Source organism: Orcinus orca, chromosome 3, assembly GCF_937001465.1.
Source record: "Orcinus orca chromosome 3, mOrcOrc1.1, whole genome shotgun sequence".
NCBI classification, from domain to species: domain Eukaryota; kingdom Metazoa; phylum Chordata; class Mammalia; order Artiodactyla; family Delphinidae; genus Orcinus; species Orcinus orca.
In genome coordinates this window covers 52332693-52349152 of record NC_064561.1, presented here as the reverse complement: position 1 = coordinate 52349152, position 16460 = coordinate 52332693, and the positions used below count along the sequence as shown (strand labels likewise).

The following is a 16460-nucleotide window of genomic DNA, read 5'->3' as shown; positions in this document are numbered from 1 at the left end:
ACCAGCCTCCCAGACGAGCGAGGCATCACCACCGTATGTCCCTCAGTAAGACTTCCCGACTAGTGCAAGATACCAAGAGGCACAATTTGGTGGAATAAGTACTATGATGAGAGAAGTACAAAGGCACCAAACTCAGGCTTGGGGGTCAGAGAAGGCTTCTTAGAGGGAGTGGCATCTAAGAGGAGACCTAAGGATGAACAAGAGCTGGCCGTGCAAAAGGAAGTATATGTGGCAGAAGAAACAGCATTTGCAAAGGCCTAGAGGAGAGAAAAAAGACCATGGGGAACTGAAACATTAACTGAACATTAACATTTGGGGTGGAAGGTGGGTAGTGGCTTGTCACAGAAGAGGCCAACCAGGAAGGAAGTCCTCGGTAGTGTATTTCCTCATGCTCATCACCCTCACGCTCTGTGTGCCCTGTATCTACCAGAATGCAGAAAAGGCAGCCAGCCCATGAGCCAGCAAGCTCCCTCTTCCCAGCCTCTGTCATTCCTCATGGCTGATGGCCTGAAAAGTGATGCTTCCGGCCCAGGGTTGCTGAGAAACCACTTACCTGGGAGAGGATGCACTTTGGTGCGGGGGGCACTGGCCGGCTTGGGGGAGGCCTCCTGGATGATTCTTTCCTCTCTACTGGGGGTCCGGCCCCTGGGGAGTTCCTAGCAGTCCTGCTGAGGTGCGCTGGCAATGGCGCAGGTGGGGACCCACCATGCAGATAGTCCGCAGGGGGCCTGGGAGGAGGCTGGGAGGGCTTCCGTAGGGTTTCAGGGGTGTTGGTCACCTGTATGCATAAGACGAGGAATGCCTGAGACACAGGAACCCTTAATGCACTTAAAAAGTCAGGGGTGGTCTTGTGTGTCTCACTGACATGCACAGAGGCCTAGGATCCCAGAGGTCAGATGCAACGTTTAAAGTCATTAGGGGATGGCAGAACCAGCTGACCATCTCTCAAGCCAAGAAAGTGTCTTTTATCACCAATCCCGTGGGCCCACAGAGGCGCTTAGGAAAATCTAGCAGAGTCCTGAGGGACAAAGTTAAAGTAGCAAAGTTCATGGTGCCTAAAGCCCTTACCTTTCGCTTGCCCTGGGGTGTCTGCAACTTGAACGTTGGGTTGGCGTGACCAGTTCCACTGTTCTGAGACACCCTGAAGGGACAACTAGTAACAAGGAAGGAGAGAGGAAGAGTAAAGGGGTGTTGTTCATTGAGGATCAGTGCCTGACATCCCTCTGACCGAGGCATGGCAGTGAGCAGCTCAGTCATCCCAAGTCTGCTCTGGTGGAAGTGGGATGGGTCCTCCTGAACCCCAGCTCCCTAGGCATGGACACGGTGGCCAATGGAAAACTCCCAAGGAAAGACAATTGGCCTCATACAAAGCAGAGTGTTCCTCAGCACCTTTCCTTCACCCCTTTAAGACCTTTCTCCCCCAAGAAGACGAGGATGTCACCAGCCATCAACCAATCTCCCTCAGGCGTCGTGCCAGGAGGACCTGGGATTTAAAATCCCCTCCGGAAAAAGTGTCATCTAATAGAGGACTCAGAGACTATACACCTTCAATATTCAAAGGAATGAACTGCTTAGGAAAAAAAACTACTCTGTCTTGAGCTGATGTCCAGCCACCCCTGTGATTGACGAGCTAGTCAGTTTTTCTCTGTTGCCTCAGTTTCCTGCCCTTTAAAATGGGGAGCAAATCAATTAGATAGATACACGCTAGCAAAGAGGTTTCATTTCTATTCCAACTTGAGTTGGTGGGGGCATTCTGCTGAGAAGGATTCTGAAGTGATGATCAGGCTCAGTCAAGCTTACTTATTAATAAAAATCAGCTAGTAATGTCTGCCACGGTCAAGGAGCATGGCAGCAGCGGAGAGAGCGGCGTGTACCTGGCATTTGCCTTCCCCGAATTAGACCCACCACCACCAACTTTTTCACCAGGTACTGCTTATGGAAAGCTCTGTGATCTCCAAGTGGACCCCAAATCCTTCACGGTACCCCGTCATACCTGAACTGTTGCCTCAACTTGGAAGGGAGGGCTAGGGGCTTGAGGTAGCCCAGTTTGTTGTTCTGTTTACAGCAGCGGTACATCAGCATGAGGACCGCCAGCGCAAAGATGGCCGAAAACACACCGGCTACTACAGGACCAGCACCTTCCAGAAATAGAACCCAAGTGAAAGACTTAGAAGCGGTCTGAGCTTTAGCTGTGGATTTCAAATACTGTATTCCTGACACTCTTCAGATATTTGGTCTTCATTTACGTTGTATTACTTACTTTAACTTAAAAACTATAATAAAAAAACACACATTATGTCCCACTGGGAAGCCACTATTATTAGCTTAAACAACCAGGTCAACTTGCTTGGCACAGATCTCATAATAAAGCTTCTCCGGCCACTTCTGCCTAATTGAAGAGAGTGCCTTTTAAGGCAAGGAGTTTCAGCTCTATTATTATTTACCACTAGTTTTCAGCCTGAATCATGATGTTCCTGGACACAAAGCAACCAACACAAAACACTGAGAGTCATAGATTGATGTAAGATTAGAACTTTCACACATAATCCACAATTTCACATTGGGTTTCACCAAACTGCCTCAATGTTCTCACAAATTATAAATCTAAATGCACAAAATATATATAGACCAGTGACCCACTACTTTTATGTTTTACATGTTGAGGTTTCTTCCTTAAAAAAAAAAAAAGTTCTCTATTACTTTTTAGAAGCTTGGAAACCAAAGAGCTAGAATCCCTTAGATTTCCACTAAAAAAACTGTAACATTTTCTGAGTTTCTGGTTCCTCATTTGAAGATTTGTTCATCCAAGGAGATCTGAGCCACTATAACGTGCCCTAGGTTCGTGATTATTTTTAAGTGGCCGAGAAGGGGTAGTCACCTCCACCGCCCCCCAGAAAGAATGTGATTATTCAGTAACCTGTGGTCTGCCTTAATCTCTCTCTAAGCAGAACCATGCCCCTCAATAGAAGGGACAGAGGAAGACCAACTGAGGCTGAGCCCCACACCAGGCTGCTAGCCTGGGCCACTCCTCCCACTCGGTCCCTCTTGTTCTCTCATATACAAAATCAGGATAGTGATGCTGACTCGTCCTCTCTCTGCATCATGCCACCCGCCCCCATGGCACCCACCCCTCCTCACAAAGGTAGGCAGAGGCCCACACAGGCCAGGCACTCACTCTCGGGGGGCATGGGCCCGCTGTCGATGCTGCCCCCTTGGCCCGGTGTGCTGCAGAAGGGCGGGGCCCAGCCCCGGAAGCAATGGCAGTTCTGATTGTTGTTGCAAACCTGGAGCAAGGGCAGGGCAGAGGCGTCAGCACCCTGGAGAGCTCTGGCCTCCCGTAGGGCCTGCCCCCTCAGTCATCATGGCAGAGGAGCCCCAAAACCCCAGGCACGCGTACCCCGTGGCCGTGACACTTCTTCCCACAGCCTTCTGTTTCGAAGAACGAGGTGTTCCTGCACTGCCCCTCGAAGCAAATCTGTAATGAGGAAGAAGCCACTCAGTACAACGGAAGGGACACTGGTTGGCAATTAGGAGACTGGGGTTTTGCACTCAGAACTTACGGGACTCAAAAAGGCAGCCTACTTCAGGTTATTACTGTGAAAAATTAAAAACAACCTAAAGAGCCAAGGACAGGATGGTAAATTCTGCTATCACTTGTGTGATTAGGGAGAAAAAACCAAATATTATATTTTTAATAAATATGTGTTATTCCACTCTATATTACTACATGTTGGTGATATGTTAATTACTTAATTGTATATTAATATGCACTAATTGAAATATTATACTTAAAAATAATGACCATGGTGACAGCTGTCTGCTTTGTGCCAGGTAGTATTCCAAGTGCTTCAAATGTTTTTTACAACATCATTCTCATAGTAAACTCTGAGACGCGGCCATTATTTTCCCCAGGCTTCCCTGACTCCTAGTCCAGTCCACTTCTCAATTCATAAGATAATTAATGATAAGGACAAAAGAGAAAATAGCCAGCCTTCTAAATGGTTTACAGGGATTATCTCGTTTAATCCTTATAACAATTCTATGAGGTGGGTCTTGCTCTTACTAACATGCTTATTTAATAAAGGAAGCAAGCCACAGGGCCGGAGAGGTTGGGGAAGCCGGGACTTGAGCCCAGGCACCCTCGCTCCAGATTCACACTTTAGTCACTGCAACCCAGCGACTGAGTGAGGCTGGAGAAAGGGACTCACGTGGTTATGGCCACATTTGGTCCCGGTCATCACCAGGCCTGGGTCCAGCATGTCACCCTCCTCCTCAGGACCTCGGTAGACGTGGGTGCCCCGACATCGGATCTGCCTCCCGTTCATGATGATGGTGGTGTCGATGGGCACTGCATTGGACTCCAGGGGCCGGGCCTCAGAACTCTGACACTGGATCTTCCCACACTTGGCATCTCTGGGCCCGAGAGAGAAGGAGGGAAGGAGATGGAATCAGAGGCAGGGGAAGAGCTGGGGCACCAAAGAGCTTCAATCTTTCTTGACCAGGACAGCAGGCTTGGATGGGGGAGAGGCAAAAGGGCAATGAGTGTGCTGTAGGGACTCAGCAGGAAAGACCCCATGTGGACTGAGACCAAGGATAGGATGCTAGATCTTTATCCCCAAGCAGATCGAGGCCAGAGAGCTGGCCTTGGAAAGTCCTCTTTACTGCAAGGACAAGTGCCTGACCTGAACAACCTGCCCCCTTATGCTCCTTGCACCCCCATGCACTCGAGTGCTGCAGCCAGAAGCCTGGTGTCATCCCCGACTTCCCATACTCCCTCCCTCCTATATACCTACTCTAATTCACACCACCATCCTTCCTCACCTGGACACCAGGAATCTGTCTCCCTGCCTCCAGTCTTGCCCTATAAGAGTCTAATTTCCAAACTGCTCTCAAGCCAAAGTCCAAACTCCCCTACCCATGCATTCGAGGCTTCTCATGATCTGGTCCCTGCTTAACTAGCTAGGCTCATTTCTCAGAAGCCCCCTCCCCACTGCACCCCAACATTATACTTTAACTCTATCAAATTGTTATCAGTTCTTCCTACCAAGGATTTTTCTCTACTCATCTCTCTGCCTGGTACACTCTCCCAGGTACCAGCGCCATTCCCCATCCTGTTCAACTGGATAATTTCTCCACATCTCAGCTTAGGCATAACTTCCTTTGGGAGACCACCTCAACCCACTAACATTTCCATTATTACACCATATTGTTATGTTCCATGTACTCAGCACAGTATCTGGCACATGGTAGAGCCACAATAGATAGTGGATGGGTGGGTGGGTGGGTGGATAGATGTTTGAAATGAATGAATGAATGGGTGAATAACAGGCTGTTCAGATGAGGGTATAATTCGTACCCTGTGGAAATGACCCAAGAGGGCTGATGCCCCGCCCTACTGTAAGAAGGCCCCAGAAGGAGGTCGGACCAGCTTTCTAGGAAGCATTGCCATCCACGCCCTCCCTCGGACTCCCTTAGGGCTGAATGGCACATTGCCAAAAGGGCCTGGAACAGATTTATGTAAAGGCCCAGTTTGGGGCCAGCCAAGCTGCTGAGAGGGCGGGAGTGAGGACGGAGCAGGAATTGCTTTGTCACCCTCATCTCATGGGGTCTACCCTATGGTCATCACCTCATGTTGCACTTCTTGTGTTTCCCATTCATGTCCTTCCCACAGTTTCCAAAGGTGTCCCCTGCCACATTAACCTTCTCGAAGCAGAGATCTGGAGCGGGCCGGGCTCCTGGGTGGGCAAGAAACATTTATCAGTACACTAGCCAACGTTAGCAGAAGCCAGAAGCCCCCAAAGGGCAGAGCTAGCCCTCGGCAAAATCAGAATCAGAAGGTTAAGAAAGTTTTAGGGGAGGGAACACTCAGCCTGTTCTTTCTTTACCCCTATCAGTTATTCGACCCCCACCTCCTCAAGACCTACTCATAGAAAAAGGTTTTACATCAGTTCTTTATACCTTATTGGGGTTTTATATCTGTGGGAGGTTTGTGTGCTAAGCCTTCTCTCTAACGAAGAAGGCCTGTCCCACTTCAGGTTTTTTACTAAAGGTAATACCTGCACAACATTTTAAAGAATAAAGCATGTCTTTCAGTTTTTTCTACCTAGTCGTTCCAGCTCCTACTTTCCTACAACCTGGTGAAGCAATCTTAATTAACAGTGTATCTTCTAAAGATAATTTTATCTCTACCGTCTAGATACAATTCTTGTGTATCTTCTAGAGATAATCTATCCAATAAAGAATGGCAGCATAGTCTATTCACGGGTCTGCGTCTTGCATTTTTCACTTAATTTATCACGAGAGATTTTTTTTTTAATTCAGTACATACAGAGCTGCCTCCTTTTATTCAGCTGTATAGTGTGGAGGTACCAGAATTACTTTAATTGGTCCCTACTGAAGGATTTATAGGTTGTTATTGGTATCACTAACAATGTTGCAATGAATATCGTTGTAAATCTATCTTCACATAAACGTGCAAGTGCAAATGTAGGATACATCCCCAAGGAGCAGTATGGATGAGCCCAGTGACAGGTGCACTTAAAATTCTGGTATCTCCAAACAGCTTTCCATTGGGTTTGTACCTACCTGTTTTCCCACACCCTCCACAACTATATTATTATTGTTCTTGTTGTTACAGTATTATTACCTTATTATATTAATTCTTCAGTCTTTGCCAATATGATACATGAAAAAAATCCCATCCCTCAGTTGTTATAATTTGCTTATAGCTTAAGGCCATTTGCATTTCCTTTTCTGTCTCCATCCTCTGCCATTTCTGTTGGATTATTCTTATCCACTCACCCACTCTGAGAATTTAAAGCATCAAAGAACAAGGAAGAACACTGCCTACTGCCTCTCCCTGAAAGTCTACCCTGAGGCAAGGGGTTTGAAAAAAGGTAATATCTGGAGATGTTGTTTTAAAGCCAAGGATTCTAAGCTACCCAGAGTGCCTGAAGGGGGAGGCTGGCTAGGAAGCAGTGGGGTGGGAGGAGGGCCATTCCCCCCAGGAGAGCCTTACCAGGACCCCACAGCTGCTGGCACTGCTCCTGGTAGGTAAGGCACATGCCATTGTAGCAGTAGGCCTGGCCACCCTCGCAGGGGGTGCCATCCATCTGGTAGAAGTTGGTGGGGCAATGGGGGGACTTGCCCGTGCAGAACTCCGGGAGGTCACACTGCCGCGCCTGCTCACGGCACAGTGTGCCAGGGGCCAGCAGCTGAGCCGAGGAACGAGAGCAGAAAAAAAGGTCAATCTGCCACCTGCCCTCAACCCTCCCAGCAAGGGCTCATGAGCATCACTCTCGTGGAGCAGAATTTCCCATTACCATTATTTCGGAGTGCTTTTTACATGACCTCATTAGCTCAAATCACCATCATTCATCTAATATGAATAGTGACTTAGGGTTTCGAGGTGTTTTCACAAATGCTAACTCTGCATAGCAGTCTTAAGAAGTAGGTAAAAAATAATATTTATGCAACAATTTACAGTTTACTAAGTGCTTTAGTAATCACAGCTACTTTATGGAGCTCCCACTTAAGTGCAGTACAAATATTACTTCATTTAGTTTTCATGATAGTCCTATGTAATATAATTATCCCTATTTCACAGATTATGAAATCTGAGGCGAAAGAGGTTAAATAATGTCTCCAAAGTCTCACGGTTAGTAAGTGGCAGAAGAGCCAAGCCCAGTAATACATATGTAGAGATACACACACACACACACACACACACACACACACACACACAGAGTAGCATTCATACGTCTTTTTTTTTTTTCATTCATACATCTTTGAATTTACAAAGCACTCTGGCAATGATACATCCCCGTTACTGAGCCAAGCGCCAGGCTAAGTATGTTACACCTACTCAAGTCGTAAGATCCTCACAATATCCATGAGCTACATATACTGCTATTTGCCTCATTCTGCAGATGAAATAACCTGATCAATAGCACACCTTGGGCAACTGGTAAACACTGAGTTTCCACTTGAGTCTTCCAGCCTCCCAGGGTGGTCAGAGTTATTAGTACTCTTCCCGTCTTACAGATAAAGAACCTAGGCTTGGATGGGTAATCGGCTGCCCCAAATCACACAGAGGGCTTGAATTGAAGGCCTCAGACTCCAAGCCTCATCTTTTCCCACACACTTCTCTCCAGGAACTCCTTTTCAAGATCCAAGCTGATATCCTGGGACTGGGAGATGGGCGCTCTCCACACTCACTCTCAGGCCTCAGCCTGAGACTTGAGGACCTGACCCCAGCTAGCACAGCCTCCCTGGGGGACGCCGGGTGCATCCTAGAGTCAAACCAGATGGCGTGGGAGTTCCCCTGAGCCAGGCAAGGAGAGCTACGTCTGAGAACAGCGCCCCTCCACACTCCCGGGTGACTCCACGCCACCCACAAGGCCCTCCCAAGACAGAAGGCAAGAATGGACCAGCTGAGCAGCTTTCTGACAGTCTCAGTTCAAGGGTGGCCTCAGGATGCATCTCTCCACCTGAGAGCAAGATGGAGGGGAAGAGGACCCACCATGGAGCCAGCCTGCCTGGGTTCAAATCCCAGCTCCTTAACCAGCAGTAGGACCTTATGTTTATGCACCCGTGAGGGTAATAACCCTCTCGTGGTTATTGCTAGAAGGTCATGCTAGAAGGAATGTTCTAATAAAGTACTTGAACAGTACGCAGAACATCATGAGCCCTCAGCAAGTGGTAGGTGGAAGCACAGTCCACAATCCTATCCAAAACCCTGGGATCAGATGGGCTTCAGACTTTACAGATTTTAGAAAGCAGACACTACACTGATGTACATACATATGTGTGTATATATATATACACACACATGTACACATTACATATGTATGTTACATAACCCACCAGCAAGGCCTAGGATTATACTTTTTAATCACACACATTAATATTTCTGCAATGAAATATAATATTCACTTTCAGTATGATTTTTTTAAGACTATAATTAGACTCATGTCAATTCAGGTCAAATTTTGCCACCAATAAGTTAAAAAAATTTTTTTGAGTTTTCAGAACTTCCTAAATTTCAGAATTATAGATAAGAGACTGTAGACCTATAGTAATATTAGTGGTAAAAATGATGTGATCTTTCACATCAATATTAAGAGAGTGGGCTCCAGAGTCAGGTCAGCCTGGTTCAGCCTCCTCCTGCTGTGTGACCCCAGAGAAGCCACTTATCCCTTCTGAGCCCCAGTTTTCTCATCTTAAATTGAGGATATTAATACACATCTCATGGGGCTTTTATAAGGATTGAATGAGATGACATATATAAAATTCTCTGTACCATGCCTGGCACCTAATAAGCAATTCATTAATGTTAATCAAAACTGTGATGAAGACCATTATGAGTTCCAAATAAAATCAAGCCTACTCTTTCTGGACACTTTTCTTTTTTTAATCTCCCATCTTCCAGGAGGCACACACAGCCCTCTGGGACGATCTGAACTCAGTGAGGCCCAATATAGAAAAAAGGTAAACTTTGTTCAAGGGCCCTTTCTAGCTCCATGTTTCTGAAACTTTGATGCCACCACTTCCCCAGGATAGAGGCTGAATCCTGGCCATTACCCCCCAGCAGACTCTTGGACTGTTAGGTCAGAACCCTGGGCAGGGAGGAAAGGGCCACTTACCTTACACCGGTGACAGCAGGAGCCATGGGCACACTCTGCCCCCTCTCTCAAGGTGCAATTAGAGGCATTGCAGCAGGGGTTATCACATTCCTGGGGAGGCAGTGGGAGGGGGCGTGAGCCTCTGGGGCAGCAGGGCAGGGATACAGGGGACTAGGCAGGGTGAGGGCCTTTACCCCCTACCTTGCCCCACAGGCCCCTGGGAAGTCTCCACCAAAAAATCACTTTATAGCTTTATCATTAAGGTAATACGTATACATCGTAAAAACACACATATGCATAATCATCAGTAACACACAACTTCACACAACTACATTTTGTATTTTTCTAAGCACTTTCCTATATACACACAGACATATACTCATTTTATAAAATCATAGTATCCATACTGCTTTTTTTATTTTTTATTTTTATTTATTTTTTTATTTTTTGGTAAGCAGGCCTCTCACTGTTGTGGCCTCTCCCGTTGCGGAGCACAGGCTCCAGACGCGCAGGCTCAGCGGCCATGGCTCACGGGCCCAGCCGCTCCACGGCACCTGGGATCTTCCCGGACCGGGGCCCAAACCCGTGTCCCCTGCATCGGCAGGCGGACTCTCAACCACTGCGCCACCAGGGAAGCCCCATACTGCTTTTAACATAATATGCCCATTTCTCCTTGTAATCATGGATTCTTCTAAAACATGGTTTTTAGCATAGTATTACATTATATGGAAATTCTGTGATTTGGTTTTCTCATCCCCAACACAACATCCAGAGACCATGTCTTCTACTGCTGTGCCCCCCACATTCCTAAACCTTACTATCTGATAAAAAGAGGCCATCAGGAGTCAGGGCATGCTGGAACAACTCCTGAACAATTTATGTCAGCCCCCGGGCCTGCTTCCCCAGACTTCTCTTGCCATCTGCTGCTCCTCCTCAACCCTCACTGGCCTGGACCCTTCTCTAGGGGTTCCATGCTCTCCTCTCTTCCTTCCTGCCCTACGGGTCCTGATTTGCTGACATACAGAATGAGATTTAAAAAGAGGACGGGACTCCCCTGGTGGCACAGTGGTTAAGAATCCGTCTGCCAATGCAGGGGACGTGGGTTCAAGCCCTGGTCTGGGAAGACCCCACATGCCATGGAGCAACTAAGCCCACGCACCACAACTACTGAGCCTGCGCTCTAGAGCCCGTGAGCCACAACTACTGAGCCCACACACCACAACTACTGAAGCCCACGTGCCCTAGAGCCCATGCGCCGCAACAACAGAGCCCATGCCCTGCAACTACTGAAGCCCAAACATGCTAGGGCCTGCGTGCTGCAACTACTGAGCCCGCATGCTGCAACTACTGATGCCTATGGGCCTAGAGCCTGTGCTCTGCAACAAGAGGAGACACCGCAATGAGAAACCCACGCACCTCAACGACTGAGCCCACTTGCTGCAACTAGAGAAAGCCCGCACGCTGCAATGAAGACCCAACGCAGCCAAAAAATTAATTAATTAATTAATTTTTTTTAAAAGATGACTTTTATCTACAAAACAGAAATAGAGTTACAGATGTAGAAAACAAACTTATGGTTACCAGCAGGTAAGGGGTAGGATAAATAGGGAGATTGGGATTGACATATACACACTACTCTCTGTATAAAATAGATAACTAATAAGAACCTACTGTATAGCACAGGGAACTCTACTCAATACTCTGTAACAGCCTATATGGGAAAGGAATCTAAAAAAGACTGGATATATGTATACATATAACTGATTCACTTTGCTGTACACCTGAAACTAACACAACATCGTAAATCAACTGTACCCCAGTAAAATTGGAAAAAAAAAAAAAAAGATGATGAGATGCCCAGTGACTCCAAATGTCCCTATCACACCCCTACTATAGACACAGGCCCATCCATGGGTCCCTCACAGCAGGATTATGAGGCACAATTATGCCCATTTCACAAAAGGGGAAACCGCAACTCAGACAAGTCCAGTGGCTGCTCAAGGCACATACCTGGCAAGTGTTGGAGCCCAATTCAAGCCATGTCTGCCTGGGGCCCACCCCGTGCTTATTAACCATATCATAACCATCACTGTCCAGGTCTGGCTTGTTGGAGAGACACATGCCACCACCTGACTACAGATACTCATCCACCTGTCTCCCCCTCAGAGAAGGAATAAGGGCACTTTGTTTCCATGAATCTCCTACCACCCTGGGCTGCAGGTAGACCTGTGTTCCTTCCCTTCTAGCACACCATGTTTCTTCTCACCCTAAGGCACGGTTCCTCCTCTAGCTGAAATGTGCCTTGGACTCCCTGCGCTCCTCGCTAACGCCTACCTCAGCCTTCGGCTATGGGGTCAGAGGTCACACTCCCACCCGAGTAGGGCAGTTCCCCTCACATTACATATACTCCTAGCATCATGCCATTGGCCCTCCTAGCACTTACCACAGTTGTGTTTATACATTTTTGCAATTATTTGGTCAATGTGTGTTTCCCCCACTGGACTATACCCTCCATAAGGACAAGGACCACGTCTATTTTTTCTGCCTATCTATTTTCCTATCCCTGGCACATGACATAGTACCACATACTCAGTAAATATTTGTTGAATGAGACGCTCCTCTGAATATAAGCCAACTGGCCAAGCCCACTCACAGTCTGCTCTTCAACCCCACCGGGCCCTCCGTGATAATACAACTCTCTCCTTTCTGAGGGGTCTGGGCTGATCTCTCTGAACTCGTGGTGCGGATGGTGAGCCTTTAACTAGTTCTTGTTTTATTACGAAAGTTACGTGCTGGCATTAAAAAAAAGTCAAACCATGGAGAGGATTAGAAAATCAAATAGTCTTATCCCACATATACAGACCCTCAATCTCACCTGCATAGTTTATTCTGAATACATAGAATACTCACACATTCTCCCACAAATTATTTTGCATGTTAACGTACATATTTTCATCCTTCAAAAAACAGATATGAAACTATTCAGTTCTGCTTTCTGCAGAACAGCGAGCATCTGTTAAAAGTGAGAGAGCTATGCTGTACGCCCACCACTCTCATTCTGAAGATTATAAGGAAGGAAAGAGCTTGTACACCAAGAGTTCTGCTCCTTCTTCCTCCTAGAAGCCCCTTTCAGACTTGCCAGTACTTCCTACATCCCCTTCCTTTCAATCATCTCTTCTCCAGGCCGAACAGCATGAGCTTGTTATTTTAAGCATCCTCGTAAGGCCCAGGTTCAAGTTCATATATCTGGCTGCATGGCCTTCAGAATAAATTCAGTGCAGCTGGAGGGCCAAGGAGGCCACCTGTGGCTTCACTGGCAAAGACTGTGGTTTCTAGATAGACCTGATGCTCACAATCTGAACATAAACAATGTCAACTTCAAACCGGGAGAGTCCATAGACATGGTCCATATTTAAGGCTTACCCCCCACATCTTATTTGTGACGGGGTCTTTGATAGCCACGTGTGTGCAGGAAATGCCTAATTTTTCACTTGCATTCTCTTTAACCTTGAGATTTGAAGCCAATGCAAAGTCTTCCCCTCCCACTAGCACCAGCACAACAGCTTACCTCCTCCTCTCCACAGTCACACTCTTCCCCATCTTCCAGGTACCCATTTCCACATCTCTGGCCTCCATACAGCGTCCTGGTGTCCGGCATGTTGGAGAGACACATCCCTCCGCCTGACTGCAGATACCTGTCGAGCTCCTTCCTGTTGCATCTATTGAACACTCTGGGAAAGGGGTGCCTGGGAGAAGAACAAGGTTGGAATTAGCTGGGAGTCTGAGCATCAAGCAGCCAGAACAGCATCAATCCTGCCGCCCATGAGGCTGATTCCAGCTGGACTCAGACCCTATAGTCCCATATGCACATATATTCTGCCCGCCTAGAACATCACCTGTACATTAACATTCTAAGAATTAAGAAATATTAACCACCCCATAATGCTTTTTTTTCTCACGCCCCATGGAGGATTTACTTGAGAATTTGAAGCAACAATTTCAGCCGTTTTCATGAGGGAGTTGCAATAAATAAAGGATAACTAGTGTGTCACAATAGGTCTCTTGAGCCTTAGAGCTGAATAAAATACCAGCCAACCCAAACTCTTCCTGAAGCTGATATTAGATGGAGATTTTCTTAGAACAGAAGACCAGGCCAAAAAAGGCCAAGTTCAAGGGTTTAATTTCTTTGTTGGGCCAGTGATCTGATCTCTGTTCTAAGGATGCAGGCAGCACTCCAAACTCAACCAGCTAACTCACAAACACATGGTCTTTAATCACAAGAATATAAAAGGTCCTGGATCCCGCTATTGGGAAAAAGAATCAAAAGCCGCACACTCTCTGGCGGCAGGTCAGTACCACAATTTGGGTCTGTAAGGGAAGAGTTATCCTGATCCCAATTCTCTAAACCAACTAAAGGTTAAACACTGGAGGGTTTTCTTCAGTTGTCAGGAATGTCACAAAGAACTTGTTACTAATAATTGTTAAACTATTGTTTAACAATTGTTTAACAATAATTGTTAAACTACTAAATTTTGTGAACAGCTTAAAAACAAATATAACTCTCAACCATTTGTCTACAGATATGCTTTTTAGATTGAGAGAGAAATAGGTGGACTTAATGGTGAGCTCACAGGGATTTGAGAGTGACCCATGGAGTCGTCCCCTGCATGTCAACATCATCCTTTGTGTGTGACTTTCTCTGAGAAGTGAGGAGAAAACAATGGACACTGGAGCTCCAAGAAAGCTGCATCTCCTATCTATCTATCTATCTATCTATCTATCTATCTAATCTACTTATGTATTTAGGCTGCGTTGGATCTTCACTGCTGTGTGCAGGCTTTCTCTAGTTGCGGCAAGCGGGGGCTACTCTTCGTAGCAGTACGCAGGCTTCTCACTGCGGTGGCTTCTCTTGTTGCAGAGCACAGGCTCTAGGCGCACGGGCTTCAGTAGTTGTGGCACACGGACTCAGTAGTTGTGGCTCTCGGGCTCTAGAGCGCAGGCTCAGTAGTTGTGGCGCACGGGCTTAGTTGCTCCGCGGCATGTGGGATCTTCCCGGACCAGGGCTCAAACCCGTGTCCCCCACACTGGCAGACGGATTCTTAACCACTGCGCCACTGGGGAAGCCCCTGCGTCTCCTCTTGGAGACACACCATTCCCTAAGAAGCATAAGCAGACCCTAATGGTTTGGGGTGGGAGGAACACAAGCTCCCACCATGGTGCCTTCTGAAGAGTGACTAGGGTCCCAGAAGAACCCAGTGTTCTTCTGTCTGAGTCCAGGCACTGACTTTTAAGCAACTCCAGAAGTCTCTTCAAAGGCTCTGGTTTAAAGACCCCTCACAGCTACAGGGAGATGGAGCTGCCTTGTCCTTATTCCTTGTGGTAAACACAGCCTGTAAATTCCCTGAGGAGTCACTGGGGGGGTGTGGATGCTCCCCTTCCCTTTCCTTGTTCTGGAGGCCACCTCAGCACGTTCAATCTGGCCCGAGGCATAACAGCACTGATCACACTTCGTTCACATGGAGGGATTAAGGACTGTGGCTGTTATAAATGGGTTCTCAGCAAAAATTCATGAAGTGGAAAAGATACACGTGGTTATGCCAATTTTATAGCTAAAGAACCCCAAGACAGAAACTAAGTATATCTAAGGTTACACCACACCTGCTAGAAACCTGTGCTCCTTCCACACGATTGTTTTCTTGGTCTTCTTCCAATGCTTTTGTTGTCAAAACCCCCTTTTTCTTCAATGCCCCCGTTAGTATAACAGAGGCTCCCTGGGCCGGGAGCAACACGGGGGACACACTGGCCTCTCGTGCTCTGCCGTTCTCCCCGTCCTCACCTTCCTGCTTGACTCACCCGGTGGCGGCTGCCATGATGCACCCACCATCCGCCGCGCTGGCGGAGCAGCAATCCGCAGAATCATGGCTCATGCCGAAGTTGTGGCCCATCTCGTGAGCCATCGTGGCAGCCACGCCAATGGCATTCTCAGAGTGGTCCTGCTCAGGGAGACAGTTCAGGTCAAGGACATCTCCCCACTACAGCCCTGCCTCTCCTTTAGCCAAGCCTCACAGTCCTCCACTGATTGTACAATTGCTGTGCGTACAGGCTCGGTGACTAAAGCCCGTGCTCTTAACTACCCTGCTGCATCTGTCAATAAATACAGGTGGATGGAGGGGTGGACAAATAAATGGACAGCAGCCTCCTTGCTGTCTACTTCACAGGTCAGACATGAGTAGTCCAAACACTCCCACAAAGTCAGAGAGAACTTCAAAAGGGGGCAATAATTTCCTGTGACTCTGAGACAGGCTCTTGCTCCATAAAGATATACAGAACAACACGAGACTTCAGATAAAAAAAAAAAACATTTCATCTCTGTATCTTACAATTTCTTAACCCCTGATCTGGAACATATAAGACATCTAGTGATGTATGATTAACGTAATTGCTTCAAGGTGTCTCCTGAGCTTGAAAATTGGGAATAAATTACAATAAATGAAAATTCATCCCTGAGTACCTCCACCTCTTAGAACGTAATGCCTTCATTTTAAACAACGGCCCTTCTTTATGTTCAATCTCTTTTTTCCCGCAACAATTAATACAAAATTATTCTTTATAAGATGACCTCCTGTCTTGTGGGGCAGTCCTCCGCCTTCTGCAGCATCAATATATTGGCTGAGACTCACCATGTTGACCCCTCCAGACTGGTACACAGAGCACATGGCCATGAGGGGGGCCAGGCCGATGGTGGTGCCGTGGAAAGACATGCCCCTGCAGGAGGGAAGGAGAGAGGGTGACTGGAGTGGGGACCGAGAGGGCTGTTTCCATGTGCCCAGGAGTGGG

General features: G+C 47.2%; 2 protein-coding genes across 3 annotated transcripts in view; both read right to left on the bottom strand.

The window, feature by feature from the left end:
• Positions 1 to 16460, bottom strand: part of ADAM19 (ADAM metallopeptidase domain 19) — an 88778-nt gene that overhangs the window by 12739 nt on the left and 59579 nt on the right. For both annotated transcript variants that reach the window (XM_033407916.2, XM_033407915.2), the window contains exons 10-21: positions 16304 to 16388; positions 15477 to 15616; positions 13192 to 13369; positions 9645 to 9734; positions 7019 to 7214; positions 5627 to 5735; positions 4209 to 4413; positions 3398 to 3475; positions 3176 to 3284; positions 1994 to 2138; positions 1069 to 1153; positions 554 to 778 (exon numbers count right to left, since the gene is read on the bottom strand). In XM_033407916.2, coding sequence (XP_033263807.1) covers positions 554 to 778; positions 1069 to 1153; positions 1994 to 2138; positions 3176 to 3284; positions 3398 to 3475; positions 4209 to 4413; positions 5627 to 5735; positions 7019 to 7214; positions 9645 to 9734; positions 13192 to 13369; positions 15477 to 15616; positions 16304 to 16388 — 1645 coding nt within the window. The remainder of the gene's footprint in view (positions 1 to 553; positions 779 to 1068; positions 1154 to 1993; positions 2139 to 3175; positions 3285 to 3397; positions 3476 to 4208; positions 4414 to 5626; positions 5736 to 7018; positions 7215 to 9644; positions 9735 to 13191; positions 13370 to 15476; positions 15617 to 16303; positions 16389 to 16460) is intronic.
• The window catches only part of MED7 (mediator complex subunit 7), a 358603-nt gene that overhangs the window by 296936 nt on the left and 45207 nt on the right, over positions 1 to 16460 (bottom strand). The window lies entirely within an intron of this gene.